General features: G+C 47.9%; 1 protein-coding gene across 1 annotated transcript; it reads left to right on the top strand.

The window, feature by feature from the left end:
- Positions 1-2798: 2798 nt before the first annotated feature.
- Positions 2799-13018, top strand: PCBD1 (pterin-4 alpha-carbinolamine dehydratase 1; the record flags this gene model as incomplete). The annotated part of the gene is made up of 4 exons (XM_082001948.1): positions 2799-2885; positions 11719-11850; positions 12210-12290; positions 12814-13018. 4 exons carry the CDS (start codon positions 2799-2801, stop codon positions 12910-12912), a joined length of 399 nt encoding a protein of 132 aa, XP_081858074.1. The 3' UTR covers positions 12913-13018.
- Positions 13019-17073: the final 4055 nt, after the last annotated feature.

Genomic DNA, 17073 nt, shown 5'->3' with positions numbered 1-17073 from the left:
GTTCTGCATCAGCAGAAAGCAGAGGTCTTAATGCTTTTTGTTGACATGGCAGACTTAATCACTGCCTATGGCGATTTGGAAAATAAGACAGGTGCTTTCTGCACCATGCTTACTGACAATGAAGATACAGGCACAGGGCAAAGAAGGGGAAGATCCTGGCCTGTTCTCCAGTTTGTTAAAGTTTTCTCTAAGCTCTAGAATACCCTTTTCCAGGGTTCTGCAAGGAAAAAAGAAAAAAGCAATTCCGCGCTCTAAAGCGGAGCTAAACCTTCCAGCAGCATAAATGAAAGCAAGTGAAATAAAAACCAGTATACTATTTCTTACTCTTAAACTAAACATGGAGCACATCTCAGGTTGCCTCTCAAATTTCATCAGAAGATGGTACCACCAAGACAGTAAAAAGCCTTCTACTCACTTCATCCCTGCTGGTTGGTTACTTTCGTCAAGGAACCGCATGCAAAATGCGACCCAGAACCACAGCAACTACGGTCTGATTTTTCTGGTCCATAGCCCATAATGCAACTATTTTACAGCATTACTTAATGAAAGCTATGCGCCACCAAGCAAAACGGGAGCCTTAAGCTGCAGTCCACATCCAAGCTCCAGAAGGAACAATTCAGATTCCAAAATTTACTGTGCAGATGGGGTGGGTAAGACACACCTGATTTCTCACCAGATGGGCTCTCACTCCTCCCACCCACAACAGCCACATCTGTGCACTAGAGAACTGCAGTGGCACCAGGAGGGTACCCAAAAATGCACGTGCTTTTAAAAAAAAAAAATCAGTCCTCCCTCCTTATGCTGAATTTGACAGTAAAAGCAAGACTGGATTCCCAAGCATCTACTGGGGTGAGGTACATTCATGGAGTATCCCTGCTGATTTAAGGCACCTGCCAGTCATGTAAGCCCCTAGTTACCTGCTTAAGAAGGCAGATCAGCTGCAGTCACCAGACTTGAGTGAATCAGCTTCACCTGCTCAATTGTGCATCAGAAGAAACAGCTGAGTTATCACAGAGCACATGGCCATGCAGGCCTCAAGGGCAGGCTCAAGTCTGCAGCACCACAACAGTATCTGTATTTATTTACATGCTGGTCATTCACTGTAAACTGCTGATCAATAGCCATTCCTGGAGAGAACGCCTCTCTCTGCTGAGCAACGTTGCTGCTAGCACATAGAGGTTACTTTTTGATCCTGCTGACTTAAGTCCTTGCTGCCATGGTAGACAATATCACGTCTCCCAGTTGCACTGGAACTGCTGGTCCTTTTTATTAACACAAGCTGCTTGATCCAGGAATAGGAATTTGGGGAGAAAGATTCCTATTTTGTTCTCCCTCTTCTTTAGGTTTTCCACTGGGTTTGTTCCTGTCCCATCTCCCCTTCAACCAATTGTCCCTTCTTCATTTAATTTGCAGGCTGTTTCTCCAAAGCCATAGCCACCACACTGTCCAAGAGGGACAAGCCCCAGCAGATGAGCTCTCCAGAGCCCAATGATATGTCAGAGGCAGATTCCACAATACGCTCTCACATTGGAAACCCTCTTGTCCCATGAACAAATATTGTCCACCAACCAGTGTGGGACACTCCTGCTCCTCGCCTTGCTTTGTGTGACCAGCATGAGGACCAAGATCTCACAAGGACCCTCTGGAGGGCTCATGGTTCAGAGCAGTCCTACAAGACACACTCTTTCCAGAAAAACAGTCAGGTCTCTTACTCAGCAAAATCCTCCTTCCCAGCACTACAACACTGTCACCAACATCTTGACTTGCACATCATGGTGCCTCAAGCAGACAGCAGCAGCACCCAGTGAAAGTTATCTTGCCACAGGCCATTAGCTCCAAGATAACACACAGGGCAGCTGATATAACCAAGCAATGTCCCTCAGGAGTTTACAGCACCAGTGATTTTCCACTTCAGGTCAGAAACAACCACCCCCCTTTCTCCTTCCTCCCCATCAGCTCCAACACTTTGCCTTTGCAAAAGTCAAACCCAGCCTACACCAAGCAGCAATTTCCCAGACCAGCTCAGGGTACTACTCAGACAACCTTCAGCAATATCTCAGAGGGATGTAAGCAGAGGTCCACGAGCCGAGGCAAACCACCACAAGCAACAGGCCCCTCCTTTTCAGCCCAAAGCCCCTCCAAGATACAGCTGTTGCAGGAGGAAGCAGAGGCAGCTGGAATTAAACACAGCTCCTTTTTGCTGTAGCACATCAGCAAACTTCCAGTCCAGGCTGTGAATTGGTGACAGTTTGTAGTATTTCATCTCTCCCCTTCTTGCCATACCTGCCACAAAAAACTCTTTATCCTCAGACTGAAGCAAGCTGCTACGTTATTTAATTTGCTACCCCCAACAGGTGAGGCACAGTGGCATTTTGGTTTCTTAAGATTGTTGTGTACCCAATTTTCCCATTAATTTTTATCCTGCTTTGAACAAACAGTGCAGACAGCATGGTCCAGTGGTCCTTCCCACTAATAGCAAGAACAAGCAAAGCAGATGAATTCAGTTTGTAAGAAGGACAAACTCATTTGACTGGGGAGAAATAGAGGTGGTAATATAAATAAGAGTACTCAAAAGGGTATGTTTAATGCTAACAATGAAAAAAATCAGCACTGCACTTGAGAGTTTCACACACAAGTTTCCACTATCAGATTCTGCACAAAAAAACCCACAAAACTTGCCAGCATATACCCAGCAGCAACCCCTACACCACACTCCATGGCTGGGTATTACCCCTGTGCTTCCAGCAGCATGATACACTTCAGCCAGCTCACCTACTGCCCTTCTGGGAAGGCTCGAGATGAAGCTGAGCACCCGCTGGGTGCCCGAACAGACTCCCATAGACAATCTGAGGAACAAGTACACCCAGCTGCCAGAGGAGAAACATGTATCACCAAAAAAAACACCAAATCACTCCCCCTGCACACTCAGCCCTGATCTGAGGAAAAAAAAACCCTACTACAAAGCATCTCCCAAAGGCAGATCGGGAAAATAAAATTCACAACTCTACTGTAGAGCAAAGCTCCTGGAGTTGGCCACTGTGCCCTCTACCAGCCTCACCATGTGCCACAGCCCATAAGCTACCAGACTGTCTCCACTACCTCAGCGCATTTTTTCTCTACTCACCTATCCATTACAGCCACAAATGTTCAATATCTCACTAGTCTGAGCTACTGTTTTCAACTCATTTGGCTTTGAAGCCCACTGTTTCTAGTTCTGAATAAAGAAGAGCTTGTATGCCCAAAAGCTTGTCTACCTTCCCTAATCCTACCTTCTAATCCTGCCGGATAAACGGTCTGTACAGACAGACCTTGCCTTTATACCCATATCCAGGGCCCCTCTCCTGTTCCTACCTCAGGCCAAGCTTACTGCATGACATGCAATTAGGAAGCTGCAAATAAAGCGCAAGGACTTCCAGGACTTGAAAACAGCAATAGTAACCAAAGACCTCTAGAAATCTGGCTGGAAAGACATCCTCAATGCTTACGTATCTACGGGTGAGCAAGCCCCAGGAGCGGCACCGACACTGCTGCGCACCAAAGAATCTGGAGGTTCTTCTCATGAGAAGCAATTTGGCAGTGAAAGTCCAGCTAAAGAGCTGTTTTGCTGAGCACAGCCACTCCTTAGCAGAGCTGATAATGCCAAACACTCCCGGTTTTTGGAATGAGATGGGTTTGAGAGCCCCAACCCTGTGCCCTCCTGCCAGGGGCTGCGATTTCATGAAGTTCTCCTCTTTCTCAGCGTTTTCCTGACCCCTAGTGACAAGACGTGGCTGTACAGCAGGTGCTTCACATGCGGCACCCAACTCTCCCTGCGTAAACTAGGAGCAAAACTCACTCTTGAAGATGGGAGAAAGGTTTCCAGATCTGTCAAGATACTCACCCTCCACAACGACTGCAAATTTGCCAGAAAATCCAAACCATTTAGCAGAGAAACTCAATTTTGGACTGAAAGTCAGAAAACAAGCTGAATACAAGAAGTTTCCCTTTCACCAGGCTCTAGCAATGCTCAGGGAAGCCAAGCTGCACAATTAATCCATCAGCAGACCAGACAAAGCAAGGGGTGGGGAGAAGGCAGTTTATGTATTACCTTCCCCCAGGGCAAATGCATCCCGTTGCAGGGAACGGAGAGGCCTTGGCAGGGCAGCAAACCCCATGATCTCATCGCCATCCACCACAGACCATGGAGCAAACTCCTGGGGACCTTGAGGACAAGACTTGTGACACAGGAGTACCTTAGCTGCCAGGGCCCATGACCCTTGTTTTTGTCATGCCACTTGGCTTCAAGGACAAACACAGAGTCAAAGCAGGATTATTCTGGCTCAACTCTTCAGTGTGCAAATCAAATTCATGCCAGGCTTCTCCATGCCTCAGCTAGCAACGGGTTGTCTCTTCCAGCACCCGTTCGACACAGGAGAAGGCATCCATGGCAATGTGCACTCAGGTGCTTTGGACTCAAGTTTGCGTCACCCTCCTCTGGGAAACAACCCTTCAATGCAACTTATCTTCATTCCCACACGCTATGATATCCCACCGTCTTGCACAGTTGTCTCCCACTTTGGTATACTTGTTTTCTCCAGATTGGAAGCAGTTATGCCACTTTTATTGCCATTTTTTTCAATCTAGCCTTCTCCAGGGGTACCTGCACACCACCTGACATCACAGCCCTTTACCTGAAGCATTGTGTGGGCAGACCAAAGAAGCCCCCATTTGTACCAGCCTCCAATTTATTTTGTTCGTTGTGCTGAGGCCAATTCCCAGCCCTCACTGACTTTGATAAAACGATGCTACAATAGGAAGTCTCACACAGGAATAATTAATGATTCACCTCTATTTATTGGGCCCTTTTGTCAATTTAAACTTGTCACAACTGCCATAAATCCCCTCCAGTGCTAAACAAACTCTTTAATTAAATCTATTGTGCCACAAGAGCAATGCTTCAGATACCAGTGGAGTAGTCAATGATGAAAGAGGTTGGCCCACCCTGGCTTAACAACCCCTTTGGGGGCAGAGGTTCACCAGGAGGTTGTGATCCTGTCCCAAGCCACTCAAAAGCCATTCACATAGATGCAAACTCTGAAAAAGTATTGCTGGTGAACTCCTGAGGCACTGCAGCTGGTTAATTGTTTCCCTGCTGACCAAGCAGTTGTTCCCCCCTGCCCACAAGACAGGAGTTTCAGTCTCATCACAGGAGCAACCTCAAAGCCATAAATACATGGACAACTCAGTACCCACCAGGCAAAAATCTGTTCCCCATCTCATGGGTTGCTAACAGCCCTCATGCCCTGGGTCTCCCCATTTATGAAAAAGAGGTGAAGCACAGCAAGCCCTTCTCCTTCCCAAACGGTGGGAAGAAGGAATGGCAGATGGTGCCAGACCTCAAGAGCCAAATGCATCAGTTAAAGGTGAAGCAAACTAACAGCGCAGCCAGGATTTTCCTAGAGGCCTTCTCTAAGGAGCAGGGGCATCCTGACACAGGATCTAGTTCACACCCTTGTCTCCAGCTGCAGCCAGGATTTTCCTAGAGGCCTTCTCTAAGGAGCAGGGGCATCCTGACACAGGATCTAGTTCACACCCTTGTCTCCAGCTGCAGCCAGAAGGGGACCTTGGAAATGCAAGAAGAGAGAGAGCAAGCACAAAGATTCTCCCTTTTTCTGCCTTCGCTTACTTTCAGTCCAGGAGATCTTTACAAGATGCGTGGTCTTTATTTAGTAACCCCCACTGGGTCCCTCCCAGACATGACAGCCAAGCCTCTCCCATGCAGGGCTGAAGGACACACACCCTTCTTCCAAAGTACAATATAAAACAAACACCCGGCCCTGCAACTGCACCTTGCTTGAGATAAAGTCTCTACCAGTGTCATTAGTAAACATCCCACTGCTGAGTCAGCGGTTCTGCTAACAGCCCATCCGATGCAAACTTGCATTGCAGCAAACAAGATGGCAGAAGCCACCGCTTTCTTTGCAAGTTAATCCCATTTGCCTCCTGAGAGGGACCAAGATGCATAGTCAGAGTGAATTAACTGTGACTTAACCATGCTAATGCTAACCCCACACATCAGCGGTTCCCACAGGATGCCTGGAAAAGCACACCTGCAGGAAAATTAACACTGAGCACATCTCTAATGCTGCTGGGGAACCAGCACAGACTATATAGAAATAAAAAAAAAAATTAGAAAACAAACACAAACCAAAAACCACCAAAAAGAGCCACTTGGTGCTGTACTGGAGTCCTAAGCTCCTGCAGGGAGCTTTCCCCTCCTGGAAGCAGCAAAGATCACGCTCTCCACACCTCTTATGTGATTGCAAGCAGCCAGCGCTGTCAGAGAAGGAAGCGAGCATCCCCTCTTCCCTCAAAGGGACCATCAAAATGTTTCAGGGAACATGAAATGAGAAAGGGGAGGAATACAAAATGCAAATCTTGAGATGGCAGATAGTACACAGATCTCAACCAAAGCAGCTTTCAGGGTCAGGTGCATTTTGTTAAAAAGGTATTGACAAAATAAAAACAATAATAGTGATACAAGAGCTCCCTCCAAATACATAGAAGCAATGCATGCACGTGGGTTTAGCTGCCCTTGACCTAGCCCAGAGAAGCACAGCTCTAAACTAGACAAGGGAGGAAAAAAAGAAAAAAGAAAATCTGTTGCCAGCAAACAAGCACACCCCTTGCACGAGGTTGCAAACTGATCTGAGCAAACACCTTGCCCAATATCACTCAATTATCATTAAAAGCAAACCTAACAAGTCCCACCTCAAAAAGAGAAAGTAAAGCTGCACAGAGGGGGAGTTTCATATACCAAGTGGTTCAGGTGTTGGAGTCAGCCAAAGGATCCCCCCCAGCCACAATTTCACACCATTGACTGAGGAAAATCACAACCGCCCTTGTTGACACTTTTCAGCGAGAGCACATCCCTCTGCGAGAGTTCTCTCGCATGTAAGTTTGGCAGTTAAGGCTTGATTTATAACCTAGGAAAGAAGATGCCATTGCAGAGGAGCTGGGTAATCAGTAGACAACAGTATAATTAATTGTTTTCCTCCTGATGTTCTCCAGCCACAGAAATTCTCACCTCTGATGAGCTGAGGTGTCTATCAGTTGCTCTGTACTGGCAGCACACGCATTGGCAAGGTAAATAGGATCGGCTCCCAGCCGTGCTGGAACAAAATCCAGAGAGAAAGCAGGGTACCATGAGCGATGGGGTATTTGCTTCCTCCTCATCTCTAAATCAATAGGGAGGCCAACAAAGGCACTCTCACCTAGCCAAGGTGCATTGAAGGCCCTGACAAGTCACCACCATCAAAATAGCCACTGCATTTTTTGAGGAAACTGCAGCTGAGATCACCTGAAGAACACTTATCTGCAGCACCCGTATCTCCACCTGAAGCTTCAGGACACTATTACTGCTTCCTTTGCCTCGTGCTTATGGCACTCTTTACAGGGGTGCTTCTGCTGGGCTGTGCTGATGGAGCCGCCAGTCCTGCAATTCAAACTCATGCCAAGAAAATATTCTGCTGGCCTTTCCTCAACCTTACAAACAATTCCACCTCCCGATTTCATTGCTGGAAACCATACAGCACCCCTTCTTTTCTCACCCATATCAAGCTTCCAGCTTCACATCTGCACACAATTATTTTCTTCTCAGGTGCTGCATTGCTCTCCAAGTTTTTCCTCCTCAGACAGCCACTCAGTGTCTCCCAGGACACAAAAGATGCTCATTTTTCTTTTTCATTACCCTGGCAAGCAAATCTACAGAGGGCAAAAAAGGAAAGGAAGAATTTGCTTCCCTCTAACTTGCCCGCTAGAGAAACACATCACCTCTGTGGCAGCCACAAACCCCAACAGTAGAAAACAAAATCTGCACAACAGTATATATATACAAGGGATGTATGTCACACTGTATTAAAAAAATTTCCAGAATCAGTTTCTCCAAGGGTAAAGCAAGCCATGAGGGTACAGCTCAGTGCTGAATTTCTGTCTACCACGTCCATCAGCATGGTACAAATCTGTTGTCAGCACTGGAAAATTGCCCATCACGTGAGCAGGTTTAGCAGATGATGAGCTGCAGGACACGGGCACAAATACAGCAGGCCTGGAGAGCGAAAACATGCCGGGGAGCAGCTCGCAGCATCTGTACAGACACGGTTCCCTCGGCAACAGGAGAAAACACCTTAAAAATGCCCAGAAGCATTGCGCCGCACACACCCCCCCCCACTACCCCGGCCCTTGGTCCACGTGCTGATTATCACTGCAGGGAGATCAAAGGGCTGGGAGGCACACGTATGCTCAAGCCAGGACAACTGTCACATTCATCACATGTGTTGCCAGCAGCATCCAGCAGTACCAGCTTTAAACTGCCCCTCTCCATCCCGTTTTGCCTTTTCCTTGTGCAACAGGTTAAAAAAGTGACCTTAGAGGAGAGGGGCGGGTGGGTCAGGGGTGGACGTCTCACTGCTTCGGCGTGCAGGGGTTCAAAGAGACCCTGGTTTAGCATGCCCCACGGCCCCGTAAGACCCCGCAGACGGGTGACCGCTGCCAGGCAGCCTTGGGAAAGGTGCAGGCAGCACGGGCAGCAGATTGCCGTGGGTGGACCCGGCCCCCTCGCCACGCCTCCTGCCGCCCCGGACAAGCTGTGGCTCCAACAGGCTACGGTACACCGTCCACCACCCAGCCTGGACCAGGGAGGGAGACCACGGAGACCCACAGGCAATGGTAAGTCGCTGCTGGGAAATCCGGCTGTCGCTTTGCAGGCAGCAGGAAAGGGCAGGAAGGTTTCGGAGGCAGCTCCAGCCTCCGAGAAGAGGCAGGAGGAAAGGGAAAAAGGAGCAGAGCTCTGCACTGTGGTTAATAAGTAACACAGGGAGCTCCACCGGCTGCTGCTGAATTACCAAAGCCAGCACTCGCCAGGCTCGGCTCCTCTGCGAGGGGGAGGGAAAGGGTCCGTCAGCAATCCTGTGCTGCCAGCGAGACCACCCCTCAAACACTGCGTGGCAAGTACGACCCCCACGCGTGTTCCGCCTGCACAGCCTGTGAAAGCCACCCTGGCTGGCTGAAAAATCAGCTTTTTCACGGCAGTGGAGGGGACAGGAGCAAAAGACCGTGGGCCTTGTGGCATACCTCCTTCCAGCCCTACCTGCGGGTCCCGCTCACACTAGGGCTGTCCCCTTTACTTCCTCCTAAGTGACAAATCACCCTTAAAAGGGAAGATGTTTGTTCAGGCAGAGAGGGTTGTTTCACCTCCAGAAAGCCCAGAGCTCTCCCAATTTCTCATGCTGCTTCCTTTGCCTCGGTTGCACAATGCATCTACTTGGTTTCCCGCTGGCAAAAAAAATATCCCAATGCCTTGGCAGTTGAGAGCCAGCAAAAGAAAACAAAATAATTAAATTCCCCTAATGAAAAGAATGTGTTTTAAAAGGAGTAAGTGCTCATGAAAGCATTAACATGCCATACCGACAAAAACAGCAGGCTGGCCAATGTGCAGGGGTGGAGAAGGAGGGAAGGGGAACACAGCAGGGTGGAGGGCACGGGAGGTGCTCCAGGCAGAGCCAGAGAAGCTGGCTTTCGTGTGGTCTGTTGGCCAAACCTCAGCCTGGCCATGCCTCCCGCTGGTGCTGGGCTCCCAGAGAGGAGCTGGGACTGAAAAAAGCCCCAGGGCCCATCCTCCCATGTAGTCTCAACACAGAAAAGGATTCAGAGAACAGTTAAGCTGCATCCCTTCTGAGCAGTCTGGTTTCCTGCTCTGCCCCAGCACCCTGCATCCAGCCCCCCTCCAGGCAAGCAACAGCTCCAGCTTTATGCAGCTTTTCCTCTCTTTTCACACCAATACACAAGCAGGAGCTTTCAGCCCAAAACCTGGCACAGCCCCTTGCCCCATTCCCATCAGAGTCCCCCAGGGCAGCCCCCCCAGGTGCCCTCCTGCCAGCAGCCGTGTGCAGAACCAGCCTCCGTCCCCACGTTATCCAGTTGCTAAGCTACCTGCGCCCGGCTTATCGCGCCATCGGTGCGGAAGGGCAACGGCTGAGGGTTTATTGCACTGAGCCGTGTTTACTTGTTACCTTCTCTCCAAACCCAGAGCTCAGGAAGGGACGTGGTCGACCTTGGCGGAGGGTGCAGGGAGAGCCAAGGCTGGCAGGAGGCCATCCAAAGCGCCACACAAACCGAAGGGTGGCACGAGTGGCTTGCACGCTAGCAGCAAGGCCAGAGCTTGCATGGGTGAGGAAACCTTTCCCCAAACATCATTCAAGAGGGAGAGCGTGCAGCACGCCGGCCTGGGGACGGGAGCCACCTCACACCCAGCCACCTCTGAGCTAAGGTTCAGCGTGCACCTTGGCACTCTCCATTTCACAAAGCCAACACCTTTAAGCATAAGGGTCACAGCTACGCAGACAGGTAGGCACCCACACAGCCCGACAGCTTAGCAGACCCAGTAACATGGGAATAGGGTATAATCTGCCCAACCTTCCTCAAAACTTGCAAAACCAAAGAACCCACAAAAACATCAGCTCCATGGCTGCCTCTAGTTTTGTACAGCCTGTGAGTAGGGGAACTATAGGAAAGGACAATTTGCCACCTTTGGCCAGCAGCTCCTTGAGACGCTTCGCTTGGGCTTCAATGCTTAGAAGTAGCATCTTAATCAGATGAGCAAACACCCACAAGAAACAGTGGGACAGGTGTGTTGGGACTCATATCTAACTTGCCACACTTTGCTCCACAGCACGTAAAGGAAAACAAAATTGCAAAGAGATGTTGGTCTTTGTCATTGAGAAACAAACCTCACCGACTCTAAAGATCAGATTGCCCACTAGGAAAGAATTTTAATTGCCAGAACATAATCTTTCAATAGAGCAATAACCCTCCACACTCCCTCCTGCCTTCCCCACTCACTCCTGCCTTCCCCACTGAGCCAGAAAATACACCGGCTCAGGCAGCCCCCATCCCCAAGAACTCCATTTTAGTTTCATCTTTGCCCATATTCACTCCCCAAAGCCAACAACCACTGCTTTTCTTCCCCCCTTTTAAAATACAAATAGCAGCTCTGCCTAAGAGGGGAAGACAATAATAAATCACAATCCCTCCTTCTGCCCTTTGTTACTCACAGACAGAAACAGCCTCTTAAACTCCGCTGTAATACAAGGGAGATAGAAAAGGAGCTGAACTCCAATTTAGCATGACTCATCTCTGATTCACACCGCTTCTTTCTCCTCTAAAGCAGGCTTCTAGTACAGATGACCTGCAAATAAAGCCCTCCTGCTTCAGGAAGGTACTTCACAAGCCTCAAAAGCAAGCAATTCTCACAGTTCTAGAAGCCATCACAAGAGTTTCAGAGGGTTTTTCCCCCAGAAAGTTGTATGTAATATATTTGGGAACTTAGCCTCACACAGCCATCACTTCTAAGTACCTCAGGTTATAATAAGTACATATATACACTGGTAAAGTGGTAGGTGTTGCAGGTCAGAGGACAAAAGTGACAAGCTGGACTTCACTTGACCTAGGCACATGCAGGATGTACCCAAGGCAGGGAGCAGAGTACAATGTTGATATCCTCTATCATCAGCTCCCTCAAGTTCAGGTCCACACACACACTCTAACCCACCCAGTCTGCAGCTGCCTCCATGGACCCATAACTCCACAACCCACAGGATGCCTCGCTGCTTTGAACATCTGCTTCATCCTACCTCTGCCACGCTGATCTGCTCCTCTTCCCTTTCCCTTCTGCGGTGTCAGGCAGGAAAAGCCCACAGGCTGAGCGCAGAAGAGAGGGAGCAGCTGCTGCCAAACCTGAGAGCCGTGGGGTGGAACGAGGTGGAAGGCAGAGATGCCATCTTCAAAGAGTTCCACTTCAAGGACTTCAACCGGGTACGAGCATGGTGGTACGGAGTTTTAAAATGCGGGATACTTGGTTTGCAGAGAAGGGAGTCCTGTCTGCAAGGTTCAGCCAAAGAAACCCCTCAGTGTTTCTCATGACATGTAACAGCTGAGCAAGATAGCCTTCCCAAGACACCAAAGCACACGATCCAGCACACTTGGAAACTTATCTCAGAAAAGTTCCCCAAAAAGAGGAAAACTCTCAGAAAAACCCAACAAGACACAGAACATCCCCATCCTTACATTTGGTTGGGTTACCTAGAAATATGCAGTGTAAAATCAACAGTAATGGGGTGAAAAACAATGCTAAGTGGTTCAGAGCTAACTTTTCATCTTATTCCACTGGGCAGGCCTTTGGCTTCATGACCAGAGTGGCTCTACAGGCAGAAAAACTGGACCATCACCCCGAATGGTTCAATGTGTACAATAAGGTAAGAAACTGGGATGGTGGGGGCAACCAGAGCTCTCCAGGAAGCAGATCCCTTTCTTTGAAGCCTAAAACAGCAGCACCAAGTCCTGTTCAGATCAGCAGGACCTCTTCCCTCAGATGGTGTTCCCTTGGCATATTGCAGACAGCCTACAGCTATCACCTACAGATCCCTCCCTCCCCCTTTTTTTACCTGTCCAGCTGAGCAGTAGCTCCCTGTAGGCTGGCACCAGGGTTGCTTTCTTAAAATCAGTGCCAGAAGTAGCAGCAAGGGGAAGCAAGTTGAAAAGTGGGCACAGCTGGCTGCTTGTGACCAAGGCATGGGTGGCAGTGACAGCTTGCAGCCAGGACAAGCTGTAGGAAGAAAACCAGGCAGAGTGCCAGAGCACCTCTCCCACCCTGGGAAATTTTGCTAACAAGTCTGGAGAAAATAATAGTGCTACCTGCCTCATCAGATGCACAACTGCGGGAAACCATTCCTGCTCTTTCTGCCAGCAACACTTGGTCGGTCTGTCTGTCTGGTTTAGGTTCACATCACCCTGAGCACCCACGAGTGTGGAGGCTTATCGGAGCGAGACTTCAACTTGGCCAGCTTCATCGAGCAGGTTGCAGCTTCCCTCTCCTGACTAGAGACAGACACACAAAGCCGAAAGTCAACTGTGCCGCTGCCACAACCCACATCTCACCTGGACAGCTGCAGCTAGAGCCTTCTCTGGATCCAGGAACTAGCTTGGAAGTGGGAGCACTTCCAAGCTAGTTCCTGGATCCAGACTGCCTAATGCCATGCCAAACTCCCTGCCACGGCTCAGACGGACGGAGGCGCTTCCTGGGCACCATGCACATACCCATCTCTCACCTCGCCGCTTCCATTCTTAAACCCTTCGTTAGCTGTGCACTACCAGCCCGCAAGCTGCCGAGGCTTTCTGCAGACATGCCCTTTTACCAGGAGTCATGTTACACAAATGCACCAGTAAACCTTTCCAGAGCCTGACCCCATCCAGCCACTGTGTTATTGCTTCTTACCCACTGGAACATGCTTTTACCTAAAACATGGTACGTGAACCCTCTGGTTTCTCTATAACATACCAGCAACTGTGATGTGCAATTTGATTATTCCTGTAACCTCTTTAGCAGTATTATAAACAGGCATGTTATCTCACCCCATTGTAACCAGGCTTTAGGAGGATACCAACTGAAAATGTTTACAATAAAGGTCTTGGTTAACCTGACATCAGTTTGGAAGGAGGCCTCACTGTCAAAATTACACCAACAGGTCTTCCCAATGCCTGACTGCTCTCTTGAGAAGGTGCTTCTGCCACAGAAAAGCTTCTTAACGAAGAAACACAGAGAAGTGGCACGTGCCTTCGCAGGCCTGCACCTCAAAGTGAATGAGGTCTGAAAGAGAATGGAGATTATCAAAGCCAGAGCAGACCAGATAAAACCTGCGTGTGCTAAAATGGCAGCGTACCATAGTCAAGGCACAACAACGGGGAAGGCACAACCAAAAGGCAGAGAAGCAGCCCAGCAACAGGCCAGGGGCTGCTTTCTGGGGGATACCTCCCAAAAGAGGTTGCAGGTGGATTTGGTGGTGTAAGATCTTCACTCCGGTACCACAGCGATCTCTGCATTCAGTGAGTCCACAGCCAAATTGCTGCGCTTTTGGTATAACAGGAACCATTTGCTGTGAAACCAACAGTAGCCCCTTTCAGCAAAACAGTCTGGGAGAAACACTACAAACACCCAATTCAGGTCTGTCTTTTTTTAACCCTTTAAAGTTCTATAAAGTATTAAGAGAAAATCCATAGCTCTTAAATGACAATTTTCAGCATCCCTGAACATCACATGCAAGTCATAGCCACAGATACCACCATTATCTTGACAGAATGAAAGAGCAGCCCTCATGCAGAGTTACTAAGAGTCATAAACCATTCTCCCTGTCACAGACCAGGCTGTGCATGAGCAAAGACTAGGAGCAATAGGTCCCCATTCATTCAAACGAGCATCGAAACAGAAAAATAAGAGTTCAATGAGCCTAGATAGCTAAATGCACCATTTTAATAGAAACTAGGCCCATGTTCACCATCTTTTCAGCTATTTCAGCCTACGGTTTTTACAGTGGCAAGTTAGAGCAATACAGAATACTGCCATCAGATGAACTCATCCTATTTGTTCATTAAAAAGTCAATGTGTATTTATTGGGCAAGATATTATTGTGTTGTACGCAACCCTTCCAACTCCACCCTCCCCCAAGTCATCAGAAAAGTGCAGATGAACTCCATGGCATGAAGACACACATCTCTTCTTGGTCCATCCCACTGGATATTCTTCAGTCTAGTACCGAAGAGCACGCAAATACCTTGGGAGTGCTTTGTACAAGCAACAAATTTCACGTCACTTGGAAAACCTGACAGTCAGAAATCTTGCAGGAATTAATAGTTGTGAAGATTCCACCAGGTCTAAAGTACCATCCAGTTTCAGATCATAATCCAGTCCATAAAATTCTTCTTTTTTGTCTTTTAAATAATTATACAGCCTATTAATTGCACCGTTTTTCTAAGACCATTTGGCATGATAAAGGAGATGCAGATTACATGTTAGATGACAAGGATTAATAAAGACTACACACCAGTAAATTACAGAGGCCTATTCCTGACCAGATTACATTTACAGTATAGAACAAATACACAAAATAATCAAACCCACAAATATTACTAGTAAAGTGAAGCCCAGAATAGAATACATTGACTTACAAATAACATCTTCAAATACATCCAAAAACGTGAAATGAAGCACTGATCTGTTCGATCCATCTACTTCCTTGGAGGAGAATGCAACCAGAGAAGAGGAAGGAGTTTTTCTCTCCTTAACCCTACCCCAATCCATCCCCTCTTTCTTTTAAAGCAGAAACAAAAAGAGTACCTCCCTTTTTTGTTTTGTTTCATTTTTTTAATCTCGGTTCAAAAGAGAACCATCACAATAACCAGACACTTAAGACTGTCTCCAAAGTACAGCAAACTCAGAGAGGCAGTAATGGTCACATTGGTAAGACATTAACAGAATAAATAGGTCCAACAAATGCTGACTCCCAGAGCTGGTAACACCATCAAGAGACCATCAGGCAATTCAAATGCGGTGTTTTCAAAAGGGCTCAGAGACATGCATAAAGTCATCCATTTAAAGGCAGACAGCCAAAATACTTTTGTCTCCTAGCACTGAGAATAAACCTGTTAAAAGTATTCTTCCCACAATCACGAAGCCCAAGGCTATCGCACTGTTTTGTGCAGTGGCTGGTAAGTAACCTTCTCATTTGATATAATCATTGTGCAAGCATGTGCTTCAGCTGCGTTAAGCCAGCAAGGGTCAGCTTCGGGCTAACGAGCCCACTGCAGTGGAGACAGATGCCTTCAGATGCCCTGCACAAGACTCTGCAAACATGGCACAAAGGCTTCTCCCAAGTGTTGAACTCTGCCCGGGAAACTCTCAGTAGCTTGCAAAAAACTGAGAGGAAACACATGGGAAAGCCCTGCAGCAGTGACTCTGCCACCATTTAATAACTCAAGAGATTCTAGCTTGTCCTTAAGGCCACAACTGCCTCACAAGTCACACTGGGGAAACTCTCTCACCCATAAAAACAGCAGAGAAAAATAGGAGGGGTGAGCCCTATGCCCAAGGCTTGAATACCTCCAACTTGCTGCATCCTATCACCTACCTCTCAGAGCTACACCGGCATCTTCATAATACTGTGAAGGGACCTGGCTCAATACAACTACTATCCTACCTCATAGGCAAGTGTACTTGGATGCCAGTCTGCCTTTGAGGGTTTTTTTCAGTATAGTACCATAAGGAAATGACCGCAAACACTGCAGTCAACAGCTGAACCCTCAAACCCTCCCTGGCAACCCCCAAAAAAAGGCCAGAGAAGCATCAAGGCACAATGGTGAATGCCCTTTTGAGAATGTGCCTTAAAAGAATCAGTGCAGAGAGCAGAGATTTACTACTATTACAAAAGTCGCCTTTTTATACTAAAAGATCATGGTAAAAAAAGGTCAGCTTTGGCGCCGTCCATTTGCACATGAAGTCCCCAGCCATGACACACGCCAGGGCCTGACTGACTCTACTACAGCATTGCGAGATAGTGCAAAACCTTCAAGTTACAAACAGTGAAATCGCTGGTTTGCACATCCCTCCAGAATTGTGCAAGGTACAACAAGCACTCTAGGTGGTAAATGCACGTCTTCTAGAAGAGGCAGGGAAGCAGAACAGTTACTACGTACCTAGAATTTTCAGTACCATCCAGTTCCTCTCCCTCTATCACCCTCTTGGTCTCTTATTTCTGCTGTTATTCAAACCAACAGATTCCAGAAAAGGATTTGTGTTGGGCTTTTTTCACCCCCCCCCCAGCAGATACTGATCTCACTGAGATCTCCAGAGGGGATTTTGAAGAGTACATGACCATCTTTCCTTTGCCAATTTATCGGCTCTGCATTACATAGATAAAAGGCTTCCAGCACAGCCTGTTAAATGCAGTAGCTTGGAGGAATACTCAAAAGAAAATAAAATATTCAATTTATTTTCTACCTTCAACTCCTGGGAAGATTGAAGCTTCGGAACACAACATGAGAACTCAAGTCTAACACTTGGCTGGATACAGGCTGAATACCAGGTCTGAGGAGAAGAAACAGCAAGGAATGAAGTAACACACAGAATACCTGAGGAATTTGGAGTTGTGGAATGGACATTCAATTCACCATCAATAGTCGTCATAAAATAGGCAGGAGGAAGGGAAG

This window comes from Phaethon aethereus (assembly GCF_964289735.1).
Source record: "Phaethon aethereus genome assembly, chromosome: 7".
Taxonomy (NCBI): domain Eukaryota; kingdom Metazoa; phylum Chordata; class Aves; order Phaethontiformes; family Phaethontidae; genus Phaethon; species Phaethon aethereus.
Note: the sequence above shows the minus strand (reverse complement) of the source record. Positions and strands in the feature narration are given on the sequence as shown.